At 40.1% G+C, this 18,579-nt stretch overlaps 2 protein-coding genes across 3 annotated transcripts; both read left to right on the top strand.

Moving 5' to 3' along the window:
* The first annotated feature begins 7,254 nt into the window (after positions 1 to 7,254).
* On the top strand, positions 7,255 to 13,238 carry LOC311009327 (uncharacterized protein). 2 transcript variants are annotated; one of them, XM_084003428.1, is made up of 12 exons: positions 7,622 to 7,680; positions 7,899 to 8,253; positions 8,576 to 8,607; positions 8,731 to 8,844; positions 8,950 to 8,986; positions 9,069 to 9,149; positions 9,258 to 9,401; positions 9,917 to 9,967; positions 10,065 to 10,143; positions 10,245 to 10,359; positions 10,532 to 10,631; positions 11,326 to 13,238. In XM_084003428.1, the coding sequence occupies exons 2-12, from the start codon at positions 7,934 to 7,936 to the stop codon at positions 12,227 to 12,229; spliced, it is 1,977 nt and encodes a 658-aa protein (XP_083859554.1). In that variant the 5' UTR covers positions 7,622 to 7,680; positions 7,899 to 7,933; the 3' UTR covers positions 12,230 to 13,238. The 2 variants fall into 2 exon arrangements, with proteins under 2 accessions (XP_083859553.1, XP_083859554.1); XM_084003427.1 differs by having other exon boundaries at positions 7,255 to 8,253.
* A 457-nt stretch (positions 13,239 to 13,695) lies between these two features.
* On the top strand, positions 13,696 to 18,037 carry LOC311008882 (uncharacterized protein). The gene is made up of 3 exons (XM_084002826.1): positions 13,696 to 14,145; positions 14,625 to 14,936; positions 16,604 to 18,037. Exons 1-3 carry the CDS (start codon positions 14,008 to 14,010, stop codon positions 16,742 to 16,744), a joined length of 591 nt encoding a protein of 196 aa, XP_083858952.1. The 5' UTR covers positions 13,696 to 14,007; the 3' UTR covers positions 16,745 to 18,037.
* Positions 18,038 to 18,579: the final 542 nt, after the last annotated feature.

Raw genomic sequence — 18,579 nt, 5'->3', positions numbered from 1 at the left:
TACCCCAATGTGACCCGAGCTGCTGGGCTGCACTGGTAAATGTCTCAATATGCACATTTCCATTGAATGCGTTATCTGCATTTGAACGTGTCCTTTTAATGATTTTCTCCGTTTGTAGCGACGTAACATTCAGTGTTTCTTCACTTGTCAATGTGCTGTGGGACAGTTGAGCATACTGAAGAGTAGGCCTATATTTTTGTGTCATGTTTGAATTGTTTGAATGCTATGCTGTTTAATGAGGCTGGCAACTAACATGATTGTTTTCTCTGAAACCAGGGACCAGGCCAGCCACTGTTTGTTCTTTAAGTAGTAGTAAGTTTTTTGTTTTGTTTTCTGTTTTATTTGTTGTTTGGTTTTCTGTGATTTTGCCGTTGGGCCTACCATCCCTGTGCTCTATTCATACTAGTCCATTGTCCATGGTTCATTGGACTAGTGGTGCTATTAATGCTGGTGGTTCTCCTCCCTAACCTTGTCTTCTGCGTTGGATATTCCTGTACAAGGCCGGATCCACACTGATGCTTTGCCCCTTGTTGAGGGACCACACTGGGAGACGCTGTAGTGGTGCGTACTTTACACTACAACACGGTGTGATATTTTGTAGTGGTATCTCCAGGTCTCAAGTGTTTAGTGCTTGTTGTGTTGCATGCTTCTACTGGTGTTGGGTTGTTGTCTCCGTTCTTTTTCTGTCTCACCAGGGGCGTCCTGTGCAGGGGTGTTGCATTGGCTGATCGGACCTTCCTAGACTGAGGAGAATCCATCAGCTATTAATAGCAGTAATTTTAAGACATATATTAACTTTGCTATAGCCTTTGAATTAAATTATAATAAATTTGGAATACATTTGTATATCTGCCTCTTGTCCATTGTCCCTTTGCCGGGGGGGAAAACATAGAATTAGCCACACTACACTCAAGGGAAGATTTCTTGGTCCTCCTGCCCATCAGGGGTTGGCATTGTCAGACTATAAAAGGTATACTGCTAGTCGGGTATCAAACAAATACAAACATAGAAGAAAAATCAAGTCATATTGTATTGATTTATTAGGCAACCATAAAAGCACACCTCTATTGTCAGGTGACCCAGAAACAAACACACCAATGCATAAATACAAGGAAATAAATCTCCAAAGGTACAATAATGTCCTTACGTGTTAGATTAGGTATGAACATGTTTTTATAGTGTTTTATAGAAGTTGACGCGGACAAAAACAAACGAGGGTGTAACTGGTCGAACCACCACAAAGAATGTAAGAAGAATCTCTGGATCATTCCGTGCCTGGCTTACTTAACCAATCCTTGTTATAACTGTCTTTGGCATTGCCAGCTGAGTGACGCATCTATTTGTGGCTGCACATAATCAATTGACAGCAACGTTAAGAAGACTAACATCGAGTCTGATAAACTGCGTGTTTATCAGTGACATCATAGATATCGGTCGTAGGCTTATTTGGGGATGGATACTGGCAGAGGTTAGAACATGTAGCTTGCAAGTTTCTTGAGGCACTTTCCTCTTACACATATAATGAATTAGGCTGTGGTTTTATGTTAAGATGCAGGTTGTAGCATCACAAACTTCACAAATATCTAACTATTGCTTCATAACATTTGTAATTACCTCAGGTCATTCTGACCTGTCTCCCCAGAATCTGCGGAAGGCATTGTGGTCCAAATCACAGTTGGGTATTCAAAGTCACAGGGCCTCACAACTGCAATTTTGGGGCTATATTTGAAAAATACTGTTTCCCCCAGTTGCAGAAACAGAATTAGGTTCAACCCGCTGCTGAGTTGTGTTGCTTCGGCAGGATTTGGTGGGATGGGACAAGCTGAACAATGTGGAGGGGCACTTAAAGCAGGTGCTTTTGGCAATGTCATGCTTTAGTTTGTGTTGGTGCCGTTTTGTCTAGGAGTTTCTGATTTTGTGGTTACAACTGTCATTATTGTTGGTGGTGTTGATGTGAATGGGGATAGATTTGATTGATGTACTTGTGGGCAGGGTTTCCACAGATCCTCTAGTTTTTGGGTAAAACAGCTTTTAGGTTGTGTTGGGGGTTAAGTGGGTTCTGCTTGGTGTTTTGCTTGGTGTTGTAGTGATATATGTACAAGTTTATTTTGCTGTGGGCGTTGAGGTTGTTGTAGATACTATTGATATAGAGGGAGTACCTTGATTTGGAGCTGATGGTATATTTGTGATAGATACATTCTTTTCATCTGGGAACAACAGTAAGTTGTGAAGTCTGAGCTGTAAAGGCTTCTGTGGCTTGTTACTTTGTGGTTTGAAGGGATTCTTTATTCTGCCCTTGATTGGAATTAATTTGATTGTCATCAGATGCTTGATGTGTGGAAGAGGAATTTATACCTCCAAGGGATGGTATATATTGCTGAGCTGATGTGCCACTCCTTGTTAGGGGAGATAATGTTTCTTGTTGAAGGAAACTTGTTTGTCGTGTTGTCCCTGAAGTTTGCTTTACATTAACTTTGGCTGTATTTGGGGCTGATGAATTTGGTGACGTATCCACTCAGATGTGTTGTCAGATATGTCTGAAGTTAAATTTGGCTCCACGGTCTCTATTTTGACTAGGAATGTGCGTGCGGATGTTAACGTAGGATCAGTTTGTGATAACTGTGGAATGTTGGTTGGCGGGCTGTGGTCTTTGACGTCTGAGGCCTGAGGTGTGGCTGCCATAGCAGTGACAAATAAGTTTGTGGGCGTGATAGCATTGTGGGCCTCTTCCAGGGTTGTTAGATGTGGGAGCCTCATGTCCTGATACTAAAGGGGTATCACTGGATACAACTGACATTGGCAGAGCTTTGCTGGACTGAGCTGTTGTTGAGACTGAAACAGTTTTTTGGGGGTCAGTATATGAATCTGTGTTGCAGTCACTGTTTCTTCTGAGGAATTCATCAGCGCTGATACATTATGCACCAATATGGAAGCACCAGACCCACAAAAGATGAATTTCCAACTCCATCCAAAGGAGAAGGGCTAGGGTTTACCACTGATGATTCTGAAGTTGGTTGGCTTGTGGCCATATCAGATGATGGACTGATAAAGGCAGAATCATGAGAAACAGTCACATGAGAAACAGAATGTCTTTCATTGGCAGCAGCTATATTTTGACCTTTAATTTTGCCTTTACACTCCCATGGTTTCCTTTTTACTCTTGAATCTAGATATTCTCACCCATATCGAAGATGATCTATTTGACTCCTTGCTTGAAGCTTTTATGTTTGTTCCATTTTGTGTGTGTGTGTGTGTGTGTGTCCTTGAATGGATGAGATCTTGAAATTCAACCGAACTCTGACACTGTAGTGGTCAAAGCATTCGTTGAGTTAATTGCAGGAATCTGAGTAGGTGGTGGACCAGTCCTGAGGTGGTACAGGCTTTATATCTTTACACAGTTATTAACATTAAAGTTCAAGATAGCTTCAGTGTCATTCATTTTCTTGCAAAAAAAAGTAAGGATTATTTGTTTTTCATTTTCATGGCTATTTAAGTTGGAAGCACAATTGAACAGATTACTGTGACAATGTAATCCATGAGATCTGGTGTGCATGTAAATGGTAAATGGGCCTGCATTTATATAGCACTTTTCTAGCTTACTAGGCACTTTTAAACTCTATTCAGTCACTCTTACCCAGTAAGAGTATCTTGCCCAATGACACTTCGGCATGTAGACTGGAGGAGATGGGACATGTCTGACGTTGCTTTTGATTCTGTCTACATGGAGTCTTGTCATGGAACAGTTGATTACAGTGTAGCCTGACTCACCAGACAGCCAGTTGAAAAAGAATTCATGGTGTCAGGTGAAGGTTATGCATGAGCAGCGAGCATATCTGATAAGAAAGCGATGACAAAAAGAAACACATTCAAGGCATTTTTCTCCTAAACTCCGTACAGCATGTTCTACGTGTCTTGTATACTTAAGCCCATTCGTTTGAGTCTGTATCTGACGTGCGTAATTTGAAAAATGCATGACATCTAGTGTTGTGGATTGCATTACTCCACCCAATATGCATAAATTACTTTTTTGAGTACTGTTTTTTTTATGTTTGTGCCAATGTGTATTCTTTTTTTGTTTTGGATTTTCCCGAATTTTTCTCTCTGAAAACAAATATTTGTACCTCCAGTAGACGTTTGAGTTAAAGAGTTTTATTCACAGCAGGATTCAAAAGCATACATGGCAAAATGACGTTTACTCCATTAATACATGATCAATTCAAATACACATGGTGGTTTGCATTTTGACATATCATACCAGAAATGAAAAGAGTACTCCACCAATTTAGCATTGCACTCCAATAACAGAAAGAGACAAAAAAGAAAAGAAAAAAAAGGCAGATGAAAAGGGTCTATTTTATTCCTCACAGGCTTCTTCCTTGGCAAGAAATGCCGCCAGCATTACCCACAATTCAACTGGACCACTGACAGTTCACAGACTTACATGTGTGGCCAAGAAGAGATGTGGAGCGGACTAGAGAGGTCTGTTAAGCTCACTTTTTTCAAACTCCACACCCTGCCTTCAAGATGAGGGAAGTATAAAAAATGCTAACTAATTTCTGGTTTTCAGAAACTCCTGCAATGCTCTATGGAACATCAAGCAGTCCAATTCTGTTGAGGCGTTTAACTTCTTATACACATATGCTGTACACACAACATATTGTATATTGAACGCCTATTGTTATTCACTTCTGAAAACCCTAATGTAGTTGAAGATTGAATTGTACCTTTGGGAAATGACTAAACAAGCACAGCCTCTACATTACTGTGAGAAGAAAAAAAGTTAAGACATGTTATGCAGGAAATACTGAGTCAGTTAAGTGGATCAAAACAAGCTATATTTAGACAATTGATTGTGTGGTGCAGGGATGAGAATTTTTTTTGTTGGTCAACCCCAGAATTTAGTATCACACTGGTTCCCTTTATGGTTCTTCCTTTGGATTAATGAGACTAACACATATTGTTGAACACGATGATCTTCTTAGCTGAACACTGCTTTCATGATTTTTGACATGCAAATGCAATCGGCTGAAGTAAAAAGCTGACATTAGGGCATAAAAGAACTACAACACGATCACATGAGCACAAATATACTTACATACAAGGCTGTGAAGGCAGACTAGTTAGCGTGATGACGTTTTGTCATCTCATTTAGCATCGTTTTAGAAAACAATGTAATGTAAACCTCTTTAAATGTAAAATCTTCGTAATTTCACCCCAGGTGTATCTACTGATGTATTTGACATCCCAGAACAAACAGTTTAAAATCTAGCTGTTAACCACAGACCTTGTTTCAGGCTGACCAAAACCCATTCAAATCCCCTCTTAAACATAAGGGAACTCATAATCCCTTTTAGGACTGCGGCACTCAATTGATACTGTTTAAATGTGTATAAAAAAGGTGAATGGAAACTCCTATTTTCCTATTTTAATAATTTTTTTAAAACGCCAGACAGGCATGTACCAATGTACAACAACAACAACAACACACAATGTAATAGGCTGGAGTCTGTGTCTGGGAACCTTGTCACAGCCCCCCTCTATCTTTCTCTCTCTCGCTTTCTCTGTCTCTCACACACAACAGAAGTGGCGTTCTTCTACACGAGCACCAACTCCACAAATCATCTACAAATCAAAACAACAGATCTCGCTTGGACCGACTACACCACACAGATAAAGACATTTAAATAAGTCCAAAGAGTCTGTAGTTCTGAGTCATATCTCAACATCACATTGACCTTTCAACACATTTACGTGACGTCTTGCGTCACTGAAAAAGAAGAGCGATCTCAAGCTGTCTCACAAAACCAGTTCTCCCTGCTCTAATCAAAGCTGTCTGTCCACTTGTAAGTCACAAACAATAGATTTGATTAGAATGTCACTGTTCACAAGTGGGAATTATTCTCAGGATGGTATTACCCGTGCTCACTATTAAAAACAGTTCATTTCCTGGACAAAGGTTCTGACCGTAATTCTAGAGAGATGTATCCTGCTCAACAACAATCTTACCTGTTTATTTTGGCACAAGTCATATAAAAAATAAATACCTTTTTTTTATTTTACTTACCAAGGAGAGATTTATTTTACAATACCCTCCATTCACACACACACGTACACACACACACGTACACACACGTGTGCACGCAGTTACCCACATTCACTCCTGATGCCCCGCTGGAGCAGATTGTGGTTAATATAATCTAAAAATATATGATTGAATAATGGCCCCTGATAAACAGAAGAGTAAATACAGTGTGGCTACAGTGCAGAGACATAAATAAATGGCCAAAATGATTTAAGGGAAAGGTTATGACCTTGGCAAAAGTGAGCAAACTTGTCTGGATAGCGTATGTCATAGCAACAGATCATAAATGTGTCCTTAAACCATTTAGGTTTTAATAAATTAATTATTTCACATCAGGGAAGCCAGTGCAGAGATCCAAGAACCTCATCAGTGAGATGTGTAAATTCTTAAATTGATGTTGAATTGTTCTATAGATAGATAGATATGAGTAGTTTTACTTTGTCACTGTATAGTGAGATACAACAAAACTGTTTGGCAGTTTAAACTGAGGTGTGCAAGGTGGCAGCATGATTTTAGTACATATTATTGCACTTGTCCCTGTATGTGGTCATGGTGGGGAGGGTGGCTTTGTTTTGATGTCCTATAACAGAAATGTAAACATCATGTCATCTGCTAAGTAGATCAAGGAATATGAAGCGGGATACCCTCTCCACCAGCTCTCCATCAATGCATGTCTTTACACGGCTTCATTGTTGTTGGTTATGAGACCGACTATGGTTGTGTCACCTGCAAATGTTACCATATTATTGGAGCTATGGGTAGTGCAGTCACTGGTGAACAGGGGGTAGAGGATTGGACTGACAACACAGCCTTGAGGGACGCCAGTGCTGAGGGTGACAGTGGAGGAGGTGTGATGGCACAGTCTGACATGCTGAGGTCTATCGGTTAAGAAGTCCAAAATCCAAACTGTGGTGAAAACCTTTCAAATCATACAGCTGCATTGCGATGCCGTTTGTATGAAATGTCATGATACTGACAAGGAACAAGGAACTTTAAAATCTCAGCCTTTCATCTCTACCTAACTACCTACAACATAGTTGTCACTTGTGTCATTTTGTCATCCAATAGTTGTAACACAGCCACACTTGTGTCACACTTGTCAACGACTGAATATGGTTGTTGTTGTTGTTGTTTTTAATCTGTTTGTTTAGATTGAATCTATGCATTTCATGTTATGGATTGAGTTGTTAAAGACTGATTATTTTATCAATGTGAAAGGCAATAAGGCTATAGGTTAAAAATGTATCTGATTTTTTAAAATGTGTGACGTGTGTGAGATCAATCAATCTTTTTTGTTTTTTTCCGTTGCTTTTTTTGACATGTCCCGTCTGACAATTTGGACAATTATTATGAAAACACTACATGCAATGAAAAAAAAAAGTGCTGTCCTTTCCTTGTCAATCTAATCGATATGGAAATAAAAGTGCATGAACACTAAATGCATAGATCTATGTTTTAAATTATAACTGCATTTCCCATAACCACCCGTTTCAATTAGTATGGAAGCCCGTGAGTCCAAACATATTTTTCACATATCCGCGCTGCTCTTAAAGGAGACGCATCCCGAAGAAGCCTATTCTTGGTGAAAGAAATATGAGGTTTGCTATAGCTTTAAGAAGTAAATAATGCTAAACGTAAAATTATATTCATCATACAACGTTAAGTTTTGTTTAAATGACTACGGTAGTTAATGAAATGCTTGCGTAGTGACTAAACATAAACGTTACTCTTGACCGAGCTAACAAAACTTGGGGCCTGCAACGTACCGTTGGTCTCACATTTTCTATGTTTATAACTACGTCACCTAATTACTAAGGTGCATTAGGGTCGTACCAGTTAAATAAAAGCAGTATGGACTCGGAGGAAGACGAGGTTTCAGATTCCAGTCCCGGGACCGAGATAACCAGAGACTCAACGGAGGCCGCCAAACCATCCCCGGACTCGACTGAGCCGTCAAGCGGGAGAAGAGGAAGTAAAAGGCTGGCGAAAACCGCAGTGTCTTCTCCGGACTCCGGTGGCTCTGTGTCGGGTGTTCGTGTTCTGCGAGCCAGGCGACATGGAGGTGGCAGGACTAACGTTAGTGAGACCAAGAATGCCACATGCAAGCAAAAACCTAAGCGTGTGCCCCGTGGACGTGGGAGACCTGCGGTATCACGCTCCAAAAACACACGGTAGGTGCTTGCACAAACGCACGTTAAATGCATACAACAAACTAACTACATCACTCACAGGGGCTCGTTAGTACTAGTGGGGTTGCACTGCAAGGAGGCTCAGGGCTGTAATTGTAGGAAGTATGCTTTGGGGTTTCTTAAAGCTGTAGGTTTACTAGATAGTGAAACCAAAACGAGTGGGTTGAACGCATGTGTTGTCCCGTCTGTTCTCTTGTTATGCTGTTGTAGTTCATTGTCAAAGGCCAGTAGAGTTAAAGCATACGTATAGATTTATTTTCATTTGCACCTGGCTTTTATTTACTGTGCACTCTCGCTCACACAGACCTACGATGAAGAAATCCACATCCAAAAAAGGTAAAATAAATAAATAATAATAATAATAAAAAAACATAAAGATACACTATCTGTAAGTAGGACATTTGCCTCTTGTGATTTATTACATCTGCCACTATTTCCTGTGCGCTCTGACTCTCTCAGCATCCAAACACATTCTTGGACCAAAGCTGTCCAACTCTAAAGTGACCCAAGCCTCTCACGCCACACCAACATCAGCGTGCAAGCCTGAAGCAGAGATAAAGGCTTCTATATGTGGTAAGACAACTTGCATTCTTTTTACCACATGGTGTACTTACGTGTGTAATGACTACAAGCAATAGCAACCGCAGAAATAACCTATTAATTATCTCTGTTTTCCAGGGGAAGAAACAGGGTCTTTGAAACAAACGGATGACGAGTGAGTGCTTAACGAGCAGCAGAGAAAATGTTGTTTTTTCGTGTTTGATTTGTTGATGTGAGTTTGACTGTGGCCGTTTTAGTGTTGCAGATCCAGCTCTTGACAAGGAAGCTCCTTTCAGAGATGACCCAAATTACCTAATCTATGAACCTGAGACAAATACGTATGCTGAGCTCACTGCCTTTCCATAATGAGTATTAATCATCATGGATGTTACCTTTTTATATGAAGAATTCCAACCTGGTAGAAAATTAATCTCTTAACTCCTTAGGGAAAAATCAAGGAGGCTTACAATGTTAAAACAAAAGGCAGTCAAGATGGAGGAGGAGGAGGAAGAGGAAGAAGACGATGACGATATCATTAAAAAGGAAGAATCAACAGAGATTGTTGTGCAGAGTGAAGAGCCGCCCAGGAAGTAAGCAAAAATATGTGTTAAAGATCAGTAAAAGGAATGCACAGATTAGCTGATGCCTGATAACACTGACAATAATTACAGTGTGTGACTCCGTGGCATCTGAAGCAACACACCCTCACCAGTGTCTGATTGCTCATTACACCATGAAGGAATATGTTCCCATTCTGCTTATGAAATCAAATAATTTGATTAATTTAACATTTTTAATAATTCTTTGTTACTATATAGTCAGATCAAACTTATCCATGATTAACATTAACGTTGACTTCTTGGATTTTCTGTCCACCAAATGTTAACCCATGAAGTTAAGAGCGTAAGTTGGTCAGTATTTGAGATTGTTTTGGGGTTTTCTTTACAACTAATGCAACAACTTACAACAAAAGTTTCTGCCAGGAGAAGTAGTAAAAACAACATTTTATAGCCGCCAACCTGGAGGTTCCTGTAAGTGACAATTGGAAATTTGGGAAGAAGGTTTAAAGTATTCGTTGACATTTCAAATTCTGTTTTCATTTTAGGAGAGGTAGACAGCAAAAAGATGACAAAGTCCCTCGGCTGCCAAAGCAAAGGTAACAGTCACAGCTGTATTATTCATTGTAGATTTGTAGTATTTGGATCACGTATAATTTTTATACAATTTCCTTTTGTTCTGTCATGGCTTCATAGGAAAAAGCCCCCAGTGCAGTATGTCCGCTGTGAAATTGAGGGCTGTGGTACTGTCTTGGCCCACCCACGTTACCTACAGGTTTGCCTTCCAGTCAACTGTCACAACAATATTAGCTTCGCCATGGCAGCCAAAATGGTTTAATGCATTTATCTCTTTTTCTCTCATCTTTTTTATTACAGCATCATATCAAATACCAGCATTTGCTTAAAAAGAAGTACGTGTGCGATCACCCCTCGTGTGGACGCTTGTTTCGTCTGCAGAAGCAGCTTCTGCGCCATGCTAAACATCATACAGGTGATTTTAGTCCACAAACGTTTATTTACAGTGCCAAGACCGGCAACCTACCCCATCCTTATTGGGTTACGGATATATTTATACAATTCCTGAGCAACTTTAAATGCCATGGGTGTCAATCAAAACCTTTTTTAATTTTCGTTGTTCATGCTGCTTGGCATCTGTTTTTCAGATCAAAGGGACTACATCTGTGAGTATTGTGCTCGAGCTTTCAAGAGTTCCCACAACTTGGCTGTGCACAGGATGATTCACACCGGGGAGAAGCCGATACAGTGAGTAGCCACAAAAATTTGGAGCATCGTGTCACAATGGGCCTCATTCACCAACCAAAATGCTTGGTGCAGAATAATTCTGAAACAAATGCGGGTTGAATAATTTGCTCAAGTCATCAAATCATATCTGAAAACTTATGGGGAAATATATCTTTTTTATTTTATTTGCATGAAGAAATGAATTTTTTTTTTTTTTTGTTTCTTTCAGAAGATAAAAACAAAAGACAAACATATAAAAAAAAATGACCTAAATGTAAAAATATCAAACTTTGAACTTTGAGGTCAAATCACTTCCTGTTTATCCCAGTTAAGAGGAGCTCAGCTCACTTGAATTCAGTTCCCAGAATTAACAATAAAACAGTTTGTACTCTATAATGGTATATTTCCTAAAAGTATCTGTTAATGAGTCTGCATCATCCTGAGTGACGTGATTAGTATGGTCATTATTTATTTTTTTCATGACACTAACTTTTAGACAATATTTATACTTCTACTCCACTACATGTATCTGACATCTGACTTACTTTGAAGATAAAGATTATGGAAACCTATTATCTATAATAGATCATATATTATTATTTATTAAAACACAATATTTAAATGCCTCATATTTATGTAACTGTAATAATAGATGAGACTCAAGCTGCAAGTCATTTCAGCATATAACCTTTACTTTGTCTCCCCCCTGTGGCAGGTGTGAGATCTGTGGCTTCACCTGCCGTCAGAAGGCCTCCTTAAACTGGCATATGAAGAAGCATGATGCAGAATCCTCCTACCAGTTCTCTTGCTCCATTTGTAGCAAAAAGTTTGAGAAAAAGGACTCTGTTGTTGCCCACAAGGCCAAGAGCCACCCCGAGGTGCTCATAGCTGAAGCCCTAGCAGCTAATGGTGGCTCAGTAATAAGCAGTCAAACCCCGACCCCGGAGACTGTCCCGGTGCTCACCCCGACCCCAGAGACTGTCCCGGGGATCACCCCGACCCAAGAGACTCTCCCGGTGCTCACCCACCCAAACCAACCCTCTGTCAGCCACGACAAACAGGAAGTGGTGAATAATACGCTCACTCCACTGCAGCAGGTGGTGCTCCCGCTTGCTCCACAGACTCAGATAGATGTATCTCAGGGCCAGTTTCTCCAAATGCCCACGCACCGCATGGTGCAGTTGGCACATCAGCAGCAAACCCCCACCTTGCTGCACCTCACCACCGCTACTCCTACTCACTTCTCCAACATCAACCACCCCCAGCTCATCCAGCTCTCCGCCCTTCCTGCCAGCACTGTCACATCCATGACCATTGCAGACCCCCAGAGCACCCTCCTCACCCTGAGCTCCGTCACCACACTGCCCTCCCCAGCCTCCCTGGCTTCCCATCAGGCTATGCAGTGGGGCAGGGGGACCCATGACGATACACAGCCACCTGGAGAGGGTGAGCTGTGGGACAGGGTGGTGGTGGGTAGCGGTCATCAGGATGTTGGGGAAATGATGTGGGAGGGTAACGAGGAGAAGAGGAAGGAAGATGAGGGGATTGTTTGGGACAAAGAAGGAGGGAGGCAGATTCTTTTACAGTGTGCCGAGGTTCATGGAGATAGTTTAATCTAGATACACCACAAAATGATCCGAGCAGGAACTTCATGCACAGCAAATTTTTGATTGAAGTGAACAAAAGACTGAAGGAAAATAGACTTTATGTCAATGGAGGGTAACACAGTAGTCGTATAGGGAGTATGATAGCCACAGAGAGCTACTATATCAGGGAGTATGATTCATAACATTATAGATGGCATAAACTTCTTTTACCACAGATTATGTTGTAACTTTTTGGTTTTGTCACTCATATGTTTGTATATATGTGTTTGTGTTAACTTGGATTTTTAGGGATTAAAAAGACACAAGATGAAAGTGCATATTGCACAAGAACGTCAGCAATTACATTAAAGTCCCTCGTGTCCGTATGTAAAAGACATATTTAAAAGGAATTGGATTTTTAATCTGGACCTTCAGACAAGTCGATTGTGACGAAGTCTAAATCTATGATAAATTGGTTTTGAAATCCTTTGAGAAAGGCGAGGCTTTTTTCCCCAGCAGACATTCTAGTAAGTTAAGCACAGGTGTTACTATTAATATTAATATAATTAAAACAGTCATGATGGTGTGACAGTGAGCAAGCATCCTACGCAACATGTTTAAATGTCTTTTGTGAATAAGGCTATTACCTCATTTTCTAAAGAAAAGCTCTAAATAGCATTTTATTCACATTCTAAGAACTATAGTGTCACTTCCCTTCCCAATACTACCAAATTCTTGAGTTAATCTTTTTTTCCCAGTTAGTCCACTATGCAGGCAGCAGTATTATGATGGAAATAGTTTTTGTCAGCAATTTTCTTTTAAAGCAATGTTGGGAAAATATAATGTACACTGCCACTATTTCTGAGCACCCGTAATCTCATGATCTTAATTTATCAGAAAACATGTTCAGAATAACAATAATAAAGAAGTTGTGTTCTGAAGTTTTTGTTGATTATTCTTGACATTTTAAGCTAGGTGATTCTAGTTGATTTGTTCAGCGACACGACACTAATTAACAGTTAATGTTTTAGTCCGATTTAACCAAATTATGACATTCGATCTACAAGCCATGTACAGGTGGACGTTAACATTAATGAAACAAGACAACAAAATGTATATATTGCTTATTTGAGATAAAGCTAATAAAAATGTATTAGCAACTTTTAATTACCTAGTATCTCAAAAATGACTACACTTAGTCATTATTTTGAGATTTCTCATTATTTTAAGATTCTATGTAATTTTTTGAGAAAGTTTTCCATTATTTATTGATAGTATTTTTTTTAGATACTAAGGTACTAAGTCAATATTCTGAGATTATGTCATTATTGGTGAATTTGTGTATTCCTCACTATTTTGAGATAGAATTTTGAGATGGTATTTTAATAAAGTTTCTCCCTTTTTTCCGACAGTGGGCTTCCATAGCTAACAGTGACTGGAGACCCATAAAGAAGTTTAATTATTTGTGGAAGGATGGGTGGGCCACATGTGACGTTTTTGGAGAGAGAGGGAGAGGAAAAAGGGCCCTCCTGTGCGTCCCCCTAAAACCGCCCCAGTGCCGTGCGGAACCAATTAAATCCCCTCTCGGTGCGTGCACGCCGACATGAACGCCGACACAAACACGCTTCGTTGACGCGCGCCGCAAAACCGCATCCCGTCCGCGTTCGAGCCGCCGAAGTATCCGGAGAGGAGTCCCGCGTGAGTCCACCGTTTTCGTCTCGGTGCCAACACTGACGAAGTTTCCTCTGCCGCCGGTGTCCGCCCAGCTCGCCGCTAACCCACCTACGTAAACAAACTGGGCTGGAGTGCAAATGGCAGAGCAGCAGGAGGAGCAGCAGCAGCAGATTACCGCGCTGGACACGCCGGTGCCTGGCCCGACGCAGACGGGGAGAGCGGTGGCTCTCGCCCGTCTGCTGCACCACGAATGTACACGCCTGCTCCAGCTATACGTGAGTTATCCGTTTACATGCCCGTTATGGTTACCTCACGCTGCTCGGACGCTGTGACACACTCCCCTTCCCGTTACTTGTGGCGTGCTCTCACGCCAGCATGGCTGCCAAGCTACCTGTCGCATTTGAGTTACATGTTTATATATATATGTATATATATATATATGTATATATACTAGTATGCACTTGTGTACACTTGAAAGGGATGTGGTGTAATCATACTAAAAGCCCCATCCCCCGCCCCCCTCTCCATTTCCCCTGGGGCACCTAATGGATAGAGTGTATTGGATTTTCCCCCCCACCCCTGCCATCATGCTTCCATGCCTCATCCTCCTTATAGAACACCTTTTAATTGATCAATAAGGATGGCAATCGAGCTGAAATAAAATGCAAGGGCAAGAAGCACCTTGTGTCCATCCACTTTGTGCTCAGCATCAAGTGGAAACTTAACACTTTTTTCCCCTCGGCCCCCCTTTCAGAAAGAGAGGGAGACCTTCTTGTCGGACCCCGCCCCTGACGGAGGACGCATCGTGTCCCTTTCCCCGGACTCCGAAGAGCCGAGCGCGGAGCAGCGGGTGCAGCTGCTGCATTCGGCTCTGCGGCAATGCCTGGGGCTGATCCACTGTGTCATCCTGAAGGAAGAGGAGGAGTGGGGCGAGCTGGAGGGCGACTATGAGACCATGAGGAAGAGCGTCCGACTCCGGCTGGAGCACTTGCTCCTCAGCACCAAAGGTCTGGTGGAGACTGAGAACCTGACCCTGGAAGTCACCCCAGACCACCAGTGTAATGAGGTACGGTGTTTTTATAGTGTTTTATAACTGCACAAACACACACATTCACACAGAGGTGTAAAGAGTACTGAAATACCCTACTCAAGAAGAAGTACAGTTTCTTGATTGAAATTGTACACATGTATGAGTAGAAGTACTCCAGTAAAAAATTGTAGTACAAGTAAAAAGTAGCTCAATTGAAGAGTACTCAAAGTTAAAGTTATTTATGACATACAGTTTCCTTACATACAGTATACATCTCATGTGATGAACCGAAAAAGGAAGAGAGCTTCATGGAAGATGGAACCTAGTCAGATATTTGACTTGGAAGCATTTAGTCGCACATTTTAGTTCCATAGCTTCTGACACATTAAACCTTGATTATACTGTACTTTCACCTCGCAGTACAAGACGGGAGTACTCGTTGTGTTCATGCATGTCGGGTAAAACCGCTGTTTTCAAACAGTTAAATAAGATCTGAAATAACTACATGAAACGAGGCAGCAGTTGATTAGCAATAATCGTTTACTGCAGGTGAAATGACCTGTTTTTCTAATGGAGTCTGGTGGCTTTGAAGAAAGCTACTTAATGGCTGTTTCTGGTTCAACGGAAAAGTGAAACAGTGGCCTCATAATTTCTTTACCACAAACTGCCTCACTTAACACATAATGTAACTAATTCAAACATTTTAAAACATGATGTGCCCCACATCTTAGTGTTCCCTGTTGCACAGGCCTCTTCATTTTTGGATAACGTTAGCGGTTAATGCTGCTAAAAGAAATCTTTACATATGACATGCCCTTACAATGCTGTCATACAGGTGGCCAAGCAACTGTGCTTTTCTCTGTGAAATAACATTTTTCCTCCTCCATGAATCGCGTAAGCATTTATTATATTATGTTACACTAATCAGCTCTTCTACATACAATCTGAAGAGCCCCACAGCAGGTTATTTCCAAGCTACCAGCCCTCTTATATGTCTTTAACTCAACCATTAAATGGAAAAGGGTGTGTAATCCTGTAATATATAAATAATACCCTTTATCTGAATATGACTAATGCTCGGAACAAAGGTTTTAAATAATTAACTTGATTGCTGAGATATCCATAATCGTCTTTTGAATTAGTTTTAAAGCTGCACCAATCAATACATATTATATTATCAATTGAACAAATTGCACTTAAATCCTGCACTTATATGTAGCACTCTGTAGTTTGGCTTATTTTAAGATAATGATTATACATGATTCTTGCCGTTCTGGGTTTGTACCCCCACAGTTGAATGCACGTACTGGAAATCTCTTTGGATAAAAGCATCGGCTCAATTAAATGAAATGTACATTTTTTTATGTGAAAGCTGGAGAGTTTGAGCTGCTTAAGAGACAGATAGTTCCCTCAGGAGTTGGTGGAGACCAAAAACGGAGGTAAAAGTAAAGTTAATATTGGACTTGAATTTGTCAGTTAAATATAACTACAAATTAATGATAACATTGGTTATCAGGCTTAGACTTGTTAACTTTTGTGAAACTTTGAATGAGGACTCAAATAGGAACATTTATATATATTCTTACCATCGGTTAGACTTTTAAGGTAGTACTGGACATCGTGACCACAACAAAAAGTGTTTTTATTAAACCTGTCCATCCATTTAACACCGTTTATTATTCTTTTATACCTTGTCTGTGTAGGAAACTGATGTCGACGGGGGAACTTTCGGGCTCAAAATGTGGACCTATCGAGTGCTGCTGGAGCTAGTCCACTGGGCTGACCATGCTGCACAGACCCTCCATGTCTTCCACTCAGAGAGGGAAGGAACAGAAGACATCTGATTTTCTTGGTTTCAATCCAGCGACATCCGTGGATGAACAAACTCAACTCTTAACAGCCAGCTTTCCCTTTTACATATTCCAGATTGAATATTAAACTGTGTGAAATGTACTGGGTGAATGCTACAGGTTAACAATTGTACTGCATCACAAATTACAACTAAGCTCCTTTTAACAAAGCCCTGTAGACAGCTTTTCCCAGACGTTGGTATTTCCACAGCAAGTGCAAAATGACCTCTAGTTTGCCACAGTTGCTATTTCCTTTGACACAGAAGTGAGTGCAGACTGTTATGTGTGTACAGGTTGATTTGCTTTGAGAAGAGGCCGATTTAGACTGTTAGATGTTTCTTTTTGTTATATGTATGTATTTGTATACAGTCTATTATTTATTTTATTTAAATAGATTTATCTTTTGATGACTAATTATCTGCTTTTCCTAACACTCCAAAAATCTACTAACTGCTAGAATGTAGCCAAAAATACATGACTGATAAACTGTGACTGATGTGCAGCTGAATCTGTAGCCATTTGCTATTTTAATAGGTCACTTACTTTTTAAATGTCCCATCTTATCTAATTGAGATAATTCCATTTCAAATGTTATGTGTAGACCGAATGCTTGTATTGTATATGGTTCGGCACGATCCGTGATGATCAAGTGTCATGTTTGCTGCTCTGGTCGCCAAGTTCTCTCCTGATGTTATACTTGAATATGCTGCTACATTGTTCACATGTACTTTATGACCAGTGGTCCTCAAGTCTTTTCTGCCATGCACTTCTTTGGAAGGTGACAAAGAATGTTTGAGAACTACTGCATTATAAATAGTTTACGGTAGGATTGTACTGTCTGTAGCCAAAAGTATCAAACGCTCTGCACCACCACAACTGTCATGTTCAATGCCTGATTGAGCTGTGACTTTCAGTCTTGTTGGTATGGTGGGTTTCTTGAAGCCACACTCTTCTCTTGGCTCTGTGATGAATAACTGGATGTGCATTGAATATTAAAACCCACTAACACTTGTGTTTTCTCCACTGTAGCTCTACTTTTCTATTGCTTTTTTACACCTCACTGCTGTACGCGTAATGATAATATTGAAAAGAATGGTGAAATAGATGCAAAATACACTAATTGTAATTTGTATTTACTGGCTTGCATACGCTAGAGTCTTTTAGTTGGAGCAAGGAAATATTAAAAACTATATGAAGAATAATTTCATACTAGTAAATTAATATTGTCAATGGCTATGTTCCCCATAATTAGAACCAAATTAAATTGGTATTTCCAGGAAACTTGTACATCCTTTTTGAAAATTACAGACAAATAAAGCTAAACATTTATTTTCTTAGAGGTTATCGAAATCCTATATTCTATATTAAGTGGTAACTCCTCCCTTTGTCACAAACCCTGGTAGCAATAAATATAGAAATTACCATAAATCATAGTTATAAGTCCAAATAAGGAAATAATGTTGTATGTAACTCCATGTGCTCGGTTTGTTTGCTCCAAGTATTGTACTTAAGTAAAAATGTTGAGGCACTTATACTTAAATTGAGTATTTCCATTTTATGTTTTTGTACTTTACCACAGGTCAAAATTCAATATTTATTTATTTTTACCTAACCATATTTACTTGACAGCTGTAATAACTAGTTGTTCTTCAGAATAGTTTGCATCAAAAGCATGTAAGATAATAAAAAATACAACACACCGTCAAACAACCTACCTGTTTATAAATTAGGTAAAAAATAATTCGACAGCGGCTAGCTGCAACGGTAACATTAACACTAAAAATGATTTGTTTTGTGTGGTACAGTTCTGAAATATGTTATCGGTTTAA

The sequence above is a fragment of the Eutrigla gurnardus genome, assembly GCF_963514095.1.
Source record: "Eutrigla gurnardus genome assembly, chromosome: 23".
NCBI classification, from domain to species: domain Eukaryota; kingdom Metazoa; phylum Chordata; class Actinopteri; order Perciformes; family Triglidae; genus Eutrigla; species Eutrigla gurnardus.
This window is presented reverse-complemented; position numbering and strand designations above follow the sequence as displayed.